Source organism: Bison bison, unplaced genomic scaffold (assembly GCF_000754665.1).
Source record: "Bison bison bison isolate TAMUID 2011002044 unplaced genomic scaffold, Bison_UMD1.0 scf7180017864375, whole genome shotgun sequence".
Classification (NCBI taxonomy): Eukaryota; Metazoa; Chordata; class Mammalia; order Artiodactyla; family Bovidae; genus Bison; species Bison bison.
Window position 1 is genome coordinate 5,114,013 of NW_011494947.1, and position 12,014 is coordinate 5,126,026.

The following is a 12,014-nucleotide window of genomic DNA, read 5'->3' on the forward strand; positions in this document are numbered from 1 at the left end:
ACCGCTTAAGGCTGGCCCAGCAACCCCCTGGCCTGGCCCCACGCTCCCGTGCCCGCTTCTCCTGACCCCTCGGCCGCCACCTCAGAAGGCTGGAGCAGGGACGCCGTCGCTCCAGCTGCCTGCTGCCCTTGGGTCCCTGCGAGAGCCCACGCCGGCCCCCGCACCCGTCCGCAGCCCTGCCCCTGGACACCGGATAAGGCCCCGCACGCAGACCCCCGGAAGGACAGCATGGACCGCGGCGTGCTCTGCCAGGCCATGGCCCTGCTGCTGGTCGTATGCAGCCTCGGCCCCACAAGTAGGTGTCCAGGGACCCGGGGAGGGGGTGACTGGGCCCCCAGGGCACAGACCAGGCCCCGAGTGTTCCCGGCCTCCTCCCTCTGTCCCAATTCGCGCCCAGTGGAGCTGTCCTGGGGTCGGGGGGGTTCTGGACCACCTGAGACAGATGTCACAGGGTGACCAAACGTCCCGGTTTGGCAGGATGAAGAACTTTCCATCCTAAATGACTCGGGCAAACAGTGATGAGTTATTTACCTTAGCTCTGGCCTCCAGCTATGTCCAGTTTCTCCCCAGGAAGCCCAGGTCCTAGAGTGCTGTGCAGCCCCTGGCGAGTCCCCTACCCTCTCTGGGCCTTAAGTTCCTCATCTGAGGCATGGGTGGGATGGGAGGGTGCACGGTCTCAGAGTCAGAACCTGGGCTCTGGGTTCAGATCTCCTGTTGTGTTTCCTCGTGGTGTGATATTGGGGGACTGCCTTCGGGCCGCTGAGGCGAGTAGAGGGTGATAAGAGAAGCCCCCTCGGGGAAAGTCAGTGGCAAGCTGGTTTCTGTTTGTTGTGGTTTTATGATTACATTCCTCCTCCTTCACCTTCCCCGAGGCCTGTGAGCGGCTCCCAGAACCCTTCTGACTGGGTGCTCCCTCCGCTTATACCCAAGAAGTGTGCAGAATAGGGGCACAGCCCAGACTAGGGGTTCAGCCCGGGGGCTTCTCCAGGTGGTCATGGCCTCTGCGACCTTTTGAAATGACCAGACGAGAGTTAGCGAGGAGTCGGGGACCCTGGCCCCTCATGCCACTCTCCTTGGGCCTCTCTGTGCCCTGCCCCTCATTTATTTGAAGCCCCCAGAAAGCCCTGTGGACACCCCCTCACCTCGGGCACATCCAGGACCTCCTTAAGGGGTAGGGGAGGGGGGTGAGAATGGGAACAGAAGCAATGATGATCACCCCCTCCCTGCCCTACCCTGTCGTTATTGTTATTTAGTCACTCAGTCGTATCTGACTCTTTGCGACCACGTGGACTATAGCCCGCCAGGCTCTTCTGTCCACGGGATTTCTCCAGGCAAGCATACTGGAGTGGGTTGCCATTTCCTTCTCCAGGGGATCTTCCCACGTCAGGGATCGAACCTGCGTCTCTCTCTGTCTCTTGCTTTGCAGGCAGGTTCTTTATCACTGAGCCATCAGGGAAGCCCCTAACTCCAGCCAAGGCATTTTAAGGTCCCTAATCCTGGGTCTCTAAGCTCTTCCCACTGCCTCACTGACAATACAGGAAACCGAGTCTAAGACATTAAGTGATCCAGCAGGGTTTCGCCCCAGGCCTGCGGCTCCTTTGAGCCACAGGATCACTTGGTCCTGATCAGGGAGTGATATGGCAGCTGCTCTCCATAAGCTCCCAATTATCTTCCAAGACGGCTGTCTCTATCACCCCATTTTACAGGAGGGGAAGTGGAGGTTCTGACCTGCTGAGTTCACACAGTTCCAACAGAAGCTGTACCTGAACTCCACGATAGGCCCCCGGCCATCTTGCCTTTCTCCAGCCTCCCCCACTTTCTAGTCTGATAACACTCTCTTCCTCTAGGTCATCAGAGAAAGACCCTCGCAGCTCTTTAGGGTCGGGTTTTATAGGATGGAAGGCAGTGGTGTGCTGGCAAAGAGTCAACAGTGGGTTGGGAGAGGTGGGTGAGGGCAGGGGGGGTTAATGTTTGTTAATATTCATGGTGTCAATGTTCCCACCCAGCTGATTTCAAGCTATCAACTCAGCAGACTTGGAGTTGGGGCGGCTGCACCATAATAAAGCTTTATCTACTATTTCCACCACCCAGATATGACAGACATAGATAACCTCAAGAACACAGATAATATAAGCGGAATAAAATAATTAGGGGTTTATGACTTTCAATACAATAGTGTACATTTGATATATATTGCACATAAAATATGTGATTTATTTAATTATAAGCTTATAAAATTTAATTTTTAATTATGGCTGTGTTTAAGAGCCAGTTGGAAAAACTCCTGATAACGTATTAATCTGCTCCTGCTGGAAGGTGCTGGCACACCAGCTGTCAAAATAGGATCAAAACAGGTCCCCAGATGGATCCAGCCTTCTGGGAACACAACTTGGCAGAACCTTTCAAAGGGCACCCCTTGAGCATAGGGCTCAAGGGCATTCCAAACCCATCCGACCCAGCTCAGTTACTGGCTGGTAAACTGAGGCCCCTGGAGGGCAGATGGGGACCAGGACCAGGACCAGGATGTGGAAGCCAGATCTCCACGCCAGGGGAGGGGGGTGTGGGTGCTAGTGACCCAGACATCCTCATTCAAGCTGAGCGGGGTCAAAATTGGACCAAAACAGGTCCCCAGATGAATCCAGCCTTCTGGGAACACAACTTGGCAGAATCTTTCAAAACCCTAACTTATGTAACATCCTTGCCTTCAGAAGTCAGCCCCAAGGCCTTACTTGCCCAACTCAGTAAGGATGTATGGTCCGTAGGTGCCTGTAACAAAAGCCAGGCAGTGTCCACCAGCCTGGGCTCCATGACATGGCTGACTATGTACTGGAATCTCACATAGCGGTTACCAAGAAAAAGCTATTCCCAGATCTACACTGTTGTGGACATCTGTCTGGGACACACTGTCAGATGCTCGTACAGTACTGACTCCAGTTCTATAAGAATAAAATAGCAGTAACACACACTCTGAGCTTCCCAAGTGGCTCAGCCAGTAAAAGAAACTGCCGGCCAAATGCAGGAGACAGCAGACTTGGGTTTGATCCCTGGGTTGGGAATATCCCCTGGAGAAGGAAATGGCAACCCACTCCAGTATTCTTGCCTGGAGAATCCCATGGACAGAGGAGCCTGGAGGGCTACAGTCCAGGGGGTTGCAGAGTCAGACACGATTGAGCACATATGCAATGTACCATGTGCACAAAGAAAACCCCAATGTCACTGCTCTTTAGCACCAGGTTCTTCTAGAGGATCTTCACTTTCTAAAACATCCTTTCCTGTCATGTTGGAATTTCTTTTAAGAGCAAATATGTAGATTTTTTTTAAAGCAATTTAACCATATACTCACTAGAGTCTGCTCCTCAAAGAAAATAGATAAGAATGGGGGAAATGACCTCCCAGCTCCTTCTATTAATTTGGGCCTTGTTAGCATGCTGGTGTCTTTCTTACTGGCTATTGTCTAGCATTTTTCAATGCAAGTGGATCAAACTTGGAAATCTTACGTACACTTTTTATGTCCCAGAAGTTTTCTATGTTGTCATGTGGACTCCATGATCATGCCATTGTGGTTCTAGAATATTCTCTCCCTTAAACGTGCCATCTCATCATTTCCCTAATGAATCCTTTGTTGTTGAATACTTAGGTGGTTTCCCCTTGGGACCAGTTATAAATACCACTTCCAAGCACGTTTTTGGTACATGCATCTTTTCCTGTATTTTGGAGTATTTCACTTGGATAGAGTCCCAGAAGTGGAGGTGCTGGGGTTCGTGGCCCATGCGGGGTGGCTGGAATCAAAGAGTGTTTCCTAAGTGTGGGTAAGGGCTTGCTGAAAGACAGGGTAGAGGTGTGACTTGGCATCCCCTGAGCTGCTGGCCACCTGCGTGAGGGTCTCCCCAGCCCTGACCCCTGAGAAGGGGCTAGGGATGCAGGACACAGCCTACAGATATCCATCCCTAGAGTCTGCATTTGGGGCAGCTTCTCGTTTGCCAGGAGGAAAGGTAGGTTGGAGCAGGAGCTGTGTGAACCAGGAGACAGGGGTTCCCTGGGACAGTGAGGGCAGGACCATTAATTAAGGTTCTCACTTCGGCCGGATAGTTGGTAACACTAAACCCCAGAGGGAGAGAAAGAATCTATCTCAATTTCTTATGGGCACCATTAGGTCAGTGCTGGACCCTTGGAGGACAAAGGGCCTAATGAGGAATCAGGGTGAGCGGGAGGGGCCGCCTCTTCTGTGTCTCCAGTGCATCAGGCAGCCCTTTGTCTCTATACCCAGATTATGGATGAGGAAATCAAGGCTCAGGACTAGTGACAGATCCAAGCTGTCTATTGAACTCAGCTTGTTTTCCTTGTACCATAGGTGGCCTGGGTGGCTGTGGGAGGCTTGGAATACTGATCGTCCTGGTTCTGGAGCCCCTTCTTCTAGCTCCAACCCCAGCTTTGGGGCATCAGCTCTGGAGGCTAAAGAGAACCCTCATCCAGGGCTAAACTGACTTTAATACTTGTGACAAAGGTGGAGATGAAGGCCAGACCACTGCTCTAGGCCTGTTATGTGTACTATCAGACTTAACCTGCACAAAAGCCCGATGAAGCAGGCTCTCCTATTAGCCCCAGTTCACAGCTGAGAATTCTAGGGCGCTGGCAGGTGAAGGAATTTGCCTGAGTAACACAGCTCAGAAATGAGTAACAGGAGCTCGAGCCTGGGACCTAACCATACACCATAGTGCCTTGGGGAAGACAGTGAGGTTCTCTGTTGCCAAATCATCTCACCCCACACATTAGGTTTCTTTCCTGCACCTATAGTGGGTCTCTCACCTAGAGCACAGCTGGATGGGTTCTGATGAGATTTTCCCCACAGGGTTTTGAAAGATGAATAGGAGTTGAAAAGCAGTGTTCAGGGAGAGGGCACAGAAAGGGCAAGGAACAAGGTATGTTTGATGAAAACGTTCACATCCCCCCTGATGGACATAAATAACTGACAGAGACTGCCAGTTCCTGAGCAGGAATCCTGCTTAGCACCATGCATGGGTCAATTTACCAATGTTTCCACCAACTCACTGAGGAAGGTATTTTGACTACGACCACTCCATTTTACAAATAATAGCACTGAGGCATGGAAAGGAAGCTGGAAAGAAGCAGAATCAGGATCTGAAACTTCAACATCTCTTGATCCCCGCACTTTATTTTAAAAAAATTTTTTAATTGCAGCAGTGGGATCTTTAATTGTGGCATGGGAACTCTTAATTGCGGCAGGTGAGATCTAGTTCCCTGACCAGGGATCAAACCTGGGCCCCCTGCACTGGGGGCTCAGAGTCTTAGCCGCTGGACCACCAGGGAAGTCCTGGATCCTGGTACTTTTTAACTCCACTCCAGGTTGTGGAGGGTGGCCTTAAGCCAGAGACATCAGCAGCCCAGGACAGACTGGGGAAAGGAGTGCTGAGGTCTTGCTGGTGGCCAGGCCCAGGGAGCAGTGGTTGGGCTGGACGCAGGGAAATCTTTGAGGCCGTGGTTGGATCCTGAAAGGAGCAAAGGGTGACTGGGTGACTGAAGAAGAGAAAAAGCAGAAAAGACCTCTGTCAAAGAGGACCTGCCCTGGTTTCATAGAATGATCACGGCCTCTGTGTCCAAAACACTTACTGCATACCAGGATCTGTACACGGGTTACCTCATGCAGCTAACACAGCCTGTGCAGTGGGTGCTGGGTGCTAGAGCTGGACGGTCTGGGTTCCAGTATGAACCCTGCCGCTTAACAGCTGGGTGCCCTCAGGCAAATTCTTGCTGTGGTTGTTCAGCTGCTCAGTCATGTCCAACTCTTTGCAACCCCAAGAACTGCAGCACGCCAGGCTTCCTTGTCCTTCACTATCTCCTGGAGTTTTCTCAAATTCACATTCATTGAGTTGGTGATCCCATCCAACCATCTCGTCCTCTGTCAGCCTCTTCTCCTGTTCGCCCTCAATCTTTCCAGCATCAGGATCTTTTCCAAATTCTTGCCTCTCCCTACTCTTTGGTGTCCCCCTGTGTCAAATGGTCATAATAACAGTCCCCATCTTGTAGGATTGCTGCACGCATCAAATGAATGTACTCATGCAAAGCCTCTAAATAGTCCCTGATGCCCAGGAAACATGATGGCAGCTGTCTTGCAAAGGGGGAAGCTGAGGCTCAGAGAAGTTAGGCTCTTGCTCATGCTGACCAGCTGTCCAAGAGGCAGAGCTGGGATTTTGCTCATACCGTCCAGCTCCAGAGCTGGTTTTGCTGACCGTTACGCTCTTGGCCTCCCTAGGTGCTTGGGGTGGCCATTTGGAAAGCCCTGAGGTGGCTGTGCGCTCGTGGGTGGGGCAGGAGAGGGAGCAGACAGGGCTGGAGTGGTGGCTCCCCAGTGCTGGGTCTCTCACTCACCCGGTCACCCGGGCCCCCAGCGGCGCCTCCTCCAACCCAGGTCCCAGGAGTTTCCCTTGGTGCCAGGGGATTGTTTTCAGCTTTGTCTGGGCCCGCCTCCGGCGCCGGGAGACAGGCCCCGGGCGTCACACTCCCTCCTGTCTCCCCATTCTCGTCTGCGGGGTGGGGGCGGCCAGGACTCGAAAAGGCCCCAAAATAAATGGACCTCTTATCTGATCTCCCAGCCTGGCCTGTTATCTGATCATTACATAATGGCCAGGCCTGTGGCCTCTCCCGCTGACGGCATGGAGGAGGTGGCCCCAGGCGGCCCCAGCGATCTGGGAGGAACTGGGGTTCCTGGAAGTCTGGGGAGGGGGCAGGGAAAGTCTGAAGGAAGGAGGAAGGCGCTGGGCTAATCTGCAGACCAGACCCCAGACTGCGAGGGGAGAGGTAGGTCTGAACCCAGCCCGGTCAGCTGTGTGTGCTGTGTAACTCTGGACATCCTGCATCTCTGGACTGCAGTCTCCCATCTCTACAGGAGGACTAAGCAACAGCCAAGAAGCCTGTGCTCACTGACAGGGTCAGGGGGAATGTGGGGAGCACTGAGGGGCTTGGTGGGTCCCCAAGTAGTGGGGACAGCAGCAAAAGGTACCAGCCCTTGAGTCTAGATGAGCCTGAAACACCAGTGACCTCCCTCTCTGAGGCCCCGCGCCTGCAAGCTGTCCTGTCCCAGCACTTCACCACCCACCTGGGACCAACTGTTCTTTTCCAATGGCCAGAGGCAATCAAAGAATTAAAATCAGAAGAATGACCTCTGCTGTCCAGCGGTTAAGACTCTGTGCTTCCACCGTAGGAAGTGCAGGTTTGATCCCTGACTGGGGAGCTAAGACCCTACAGGCTGTGCGGTGGGGCCAAAAAGTAAAAACAGCAACAAACAGCCATACGCCTTGTCTCATGGAGTCCTCTCAGTCACCTGTATGGTTTTGTGGATTCTATTCTTAGTGTCCTTTTACCAGTGAGGACACCGAAGCCCAAAGTGAAGTAGTTCACCAAAGCCACATAGGCTAGTAAGCGTTGGGCCTCCTCAGACACAAACCCAGGTCAGCCTGGTTCCAGGGACCCTGGCTTTCAAATGCCCTATTCCACAGGCACTCTGGGGTCCCTGGCACACAGGACAGGGCCAGGGCGAGGACTTCTAAGCCAAACGTTCTTGTCCTGAACTTATCCTTCCCAAGTGGTTGCTGGCGGGTGGTGTGTGTGGGGGTGTGGGGCGGCCATCTTATGTCCTTCTCTGACCTCTGGGGGTCCTGAGCCAACCAGTGGAAAGTTGGGCAAAGAGACCGGGTTAAGCCAAAGCCAGACCAATAGCCCGGGATTCGGAAGAAGCCTCCCTCCCCCCATCCTCTGGGCTGGCGTCGGCTGGACGTGCGGCCAGGCCCTCCGCGCCCATCTTTGATCTCCAAGAAAACAGGAAGTGAGCGCGACAAGATGGAGACACAAACTTCCAAACAGTCTCCCCTTCTCTGTCCTCCTTCCCTCCTCCGGAGCCCCCCCCTTCCCCGGCACATTCCTTCAGACGAGGTGTAGGGGCCTCATTTCCTCTTCCTCCTCTGCTGGGTCGGGGTGAAATTCCATTCCCTTCCCTCAGGACCTGCGTTTCCGGGCAGCAGGCTCTGCGGCCTACTCCGGCCCTGCCCTCTGAACCTGGACTCGCTCTCTCCGCCGGGGCCAGGAGACTCTCAAGCCTCCTTGAGGCTCACGAGGGGAAGTTTTGCCTCCTGATCCTTTGGAGCGAACCAGTCGAGAGGCTTGGGTGCGTGTACATGTGGGCCCTGCCACACCATTAGCGTTGCCGCGTGTAGCAAATGAAAATATAGGATGCCCAGTGAAATTTTAATTTCAGATAAACACTGAAAAATTTTTAGTCTAAGTATACCCCATGCAATGTTTGGGATATGCTTATACTTTAAATACGTATTTATTTATTCAAATTTGGACGTCCTGCATTTTATCTGTTGACCCTATACTTACTAGCACTGGGACCTCAGGTAAGAGATTTTTCATTTCTGAGGCTCAGTTTCTTCATCTGTGGAATGAATGTGATGATATCTACCTTGGGTTGGGAAGATCCCCTGGAGGAGGAAATGACACCCCTCTCCAGTATTCTTGCCTGGAAAATTCCATGGGCAGAGGAGCTGGGCAGGCTCCACGGGGTCGCAATGAGTCAGACACGACTGAGTGACCAAGCGCGCACACACACACACACACACACACATACACACACACCTTGGAAAGTAGCTGTGAAGATGTAAGAAAGACCTTAAACAGTGCCAAGCATCCAGTAGGCATTCGGAAAGTGGGAGCAGTTGTCACCACCTTGTTCTTAACCTGTCCCTCTCCCCACTGTGATCTCCCACAGGTCTTGCAGAAACAGTCTACTGTGACCTACAGCCTGTGGACTCCGAGGTGACATACGTAACGAGCCAGGTTTCTGAGGGTTGTGTGGCTCAGATCCCCGATGCCACCCTAGAAGTCCACGTCCTCTTCTTGACGTTCCTAGGGGTGAGTGCCAGATGGCAGGGTCGGGTGGGGACCCAGAGGATGGTCCAGGGCCAATGAGTTGAGGACTCAGTCCCTGGGGTAGTGGGCTGAGTCCTCACCAGGGATTCTGCCAGGATAGTGACATGGGCATCTCACAGGGCTTGTCAGCAGAGGCATTTCTGGTGGTAATCTTCTTCTTGTGGCCCCTGAAACCGTTAGGTTGCCCTGCACTTGTGCAGTGATAAGACAGTGCCCAGACCACCAATATCGGGGGGAGTGGCCTGCTCCTCACCACGCTGCCTGCCACAAGGACTGTGGGCCTTGATAATCCCCAAACCGCACAAGACCCAGGTGGGAAGGGCTGGGTTTGGCCAGCAGAGGAGTGGAAAAAAGCCAGGCGAGTGGTTGTTTGTGCACCTCCGGTGATGGGGAGCTCACTTCTTCTCAGTGGATACGGCTTTGCTTCTGGCAGCCTTGACCTTGAGAAAGTGCTTCCCTCCCTGGAATATCACTCATCAAACTCCTATGACCGGGTCAGGGTCTGGAAACTGATGACGTCATCTCTGAGACTCTCATCCCCTTACCAAGAAGACCCACCACGAGTTTGTCTAGGTCCCTCCTGATAGTAATAACACATTTATTGAGCACTTACTGTGTGCTAGGTACTGTGCTAGGCCTACTAAGTGCTGGGAACAGAATTAAGCACCTTACATGTAGTAAGCCTCTCGAGGGCCCATCTGTCAGGGGTCTGTCTCCCCATTTTTCAGAGGAGGGACCCGTGGCAGGCCAAGAAAGGTGAAGCAATATGTCTGAGGTCCAAGTTCACTAGATCCCTGGAGACTCCAAACTAGGCCGTCCCCTGGATTCCCCAGTGGATCTGTGTTCAGGGGGCACCTGGCCCTCCTGGGCTGATGACCACACCTGGCCCATGCAGCCTCAGGTCCTGATAGCGATTTAGTGGTGTCAGCTCGGGGTGAACTTGTGGTCCCTGAAACTGTTAGGCTGACCTGCATTTGTGCAGTGATAAGATGGTGCCCAGACCACCAATATCGGGGGGCCCTGCTCCCCACCACCCTGCCTGCCACGAGGACTGTAGGCCTTGATAATCCCCAAGCTCCAGATAGAGCCAAACACGTTATATGCTTTCGATAGCCATTGTAATTTTTTTTTTTTCAAGTTTGGTAATGATAGGGAAAATGAGATTGCCCTCTGCAAGTTCATTTTTTTTGTTCAGATATTCAGGTCTCGGCGCCTCACCTGGGTGGCTGGGATGCCCCCAGCCCCAATCACTCAGCCGTGGGCCAGAGTCAGAGAAGGCTCCTGGCCAAGAACCCAGGGCCATGGGAGACATGTGCAGACAGACAGCCAGGACCCAGGTGACTGGAGCTTTCTCAGGGAGCACAGGGCTGCTATGGGGTTAGGCAGGGCTTCCTGGAGATTGCAAGAACGCTAAGGATGGCCAGAGCTCACAGACTGAAGGAGGCCGTGGGGCTGAACCGAGGACGCAGTGAGTGGACAGAGTGAACGCACAGGCAGGGAGGCAGGCCTCGTTTGGGGTCAGCATCACATGGCTTGCTGTAGCGTGAGCATCCATTTCTCCTCGGGGCACAGCTGGGGAGATTGACAAGGCCCAGTTGCCACAGCAAGCGGCCTGGTCTTCATCCTGTGAACAGTGACAGTTGTTGGAGGATTTTTAGGTGCACAACAAGATGCTGCTGTAACCTGTCATCCTGAACTCATGACAACAGAATCTCCTTGTCACTTTCTGCCTCTACCAGAGAACTCAGTCCATGGAGTGTCCAGCTTTTAACTCAAGGAGCCAGGCTGTAGGCTCCAGAACTGTTGAACCTGTTTGTTTGAGGGGGTGATGGAAAGCGCTGGGGTTTGGGAGATGGGGGACCCAGTTCTGCATCCATCGCTGGCCAGCATCTCATATCACACTGGGCAGGCAGGGGGCTCCTTCTCTCCAGGCTCCAACAGACACACATTTCTTGGGCTCAGGGACTCACCAAAGAGTCATGGAGTAGTTGAATCTGGCCCAGGGCCTGATGTGCACCAGTGACTGTGTATACAAATGAATGAATGAATGAATGTATTGCTATGTGACCTGGAAGGTCAAGAACATGGGCTCTGAAGCAAGATTGTCTTTGAACTGAACCTCACCCCTTATAGGGGCGTGACCCTGGGCCATGTCTCCAAGCCTTGGCTTTCCATGGGAAACATGGGGATGATGACCAAAACTACCTCGTAAGGAGGCTGCGAGAATCCAGGGGGGCAATGCAGGCCGCATACTGAGCATGGTTCTGCCGAAAGCCGCTACTTAACTTACAGTAGCTGCACCTGTCCTTATAGCATCTCCTCTGTGGGATCTACGTCTCTCATGTCAATACTCTCATTTGGCCTGACATGCTACAATGTACCGAGCATCTTCACATCACTCAACTAATTGGATCCGCACAGGCAACTGCTACCAGGTGGCTGAAGCAGGGTCTATGAATGCACTTGCAGAGGGGCAGCTGAGGTCTAGCCTCCTGGAGCTGGATGCTCGTGGCTCTCTTGTCCCAAGAGAGCCCACAGTCCCATTGGACCTACTACAGTAACACTGAAAGAACTGTGGTTTCCCTGGGAGGTACCTTCCTCACCAGGCAGCCGCCAAGAAGGGGATCTCCAGTCCAACAGTTTCCCACAACCAGTCCTTGCCAGGTGCCTGCTCTGTGTCCAGCCTGTGTACGGCACTGATGGTGAAGAGACAAAGCAGCACTAGCCACGGCCCTGGAGGCACTCGCAGGAGAGGCAGAGGTGGGCCTCGGCAAGCCCTGGTACTGAGTGATGGACTTGGCAGTGGAGGGAAGGGGGTGCCAGGGGCTGTGGGCCCCGGGAGGATGATCACTGAATGTGGAAGGAAGGGGCAGTAGGGAAATGACTCCCAGCATCGAGCCAGACAGAGGGGCGTCAAGGGCATTCCAGGCAAAGGGCATTGCCTGAGCAAAGGCCTAGAGGCAAGAAACATGAGCTGGCAGCGGTGGCGTGGGTGGAGGCTGTCTCAGCAACCAGCCCAATCCCTCCCGACCTATGGCTGCCTTCTGCAAACCCTGGCACAGAGCCAA

The 12,014-nt window shown here is 53.4% G+C and overlaps 1 protein-coding gene across 2 annotated transcripts in view; it reads left to right on the forward strand.

The window, feature by feature from the left end:
• Positions 1 to 6: 6 nt before the first annotated feature.
• ENG (endoglin) overlaps positions 7 to 12,014 on the forward strand; it is a 32,435-nt gene continuing 20,427 nt past the window's right edge. For both annotated transcript variants that reach the window (XM_010856888.1, XM_010856889.1), the window contains exons 1-2: positions 7 to 295; positions 8,786 to 8,928. In XM_010856888.1, the coding sequence (XP_010855190.1) occupies positions 229 to 295; positions 8,786 to 8,928 (210 nt within the window). In that variant the 5' untranslated portion in view covers positions 7 to 228. The remainder of the gene's footprint in view (positions 296 to 8,785; positions 8,929 to 12,014) is intronic.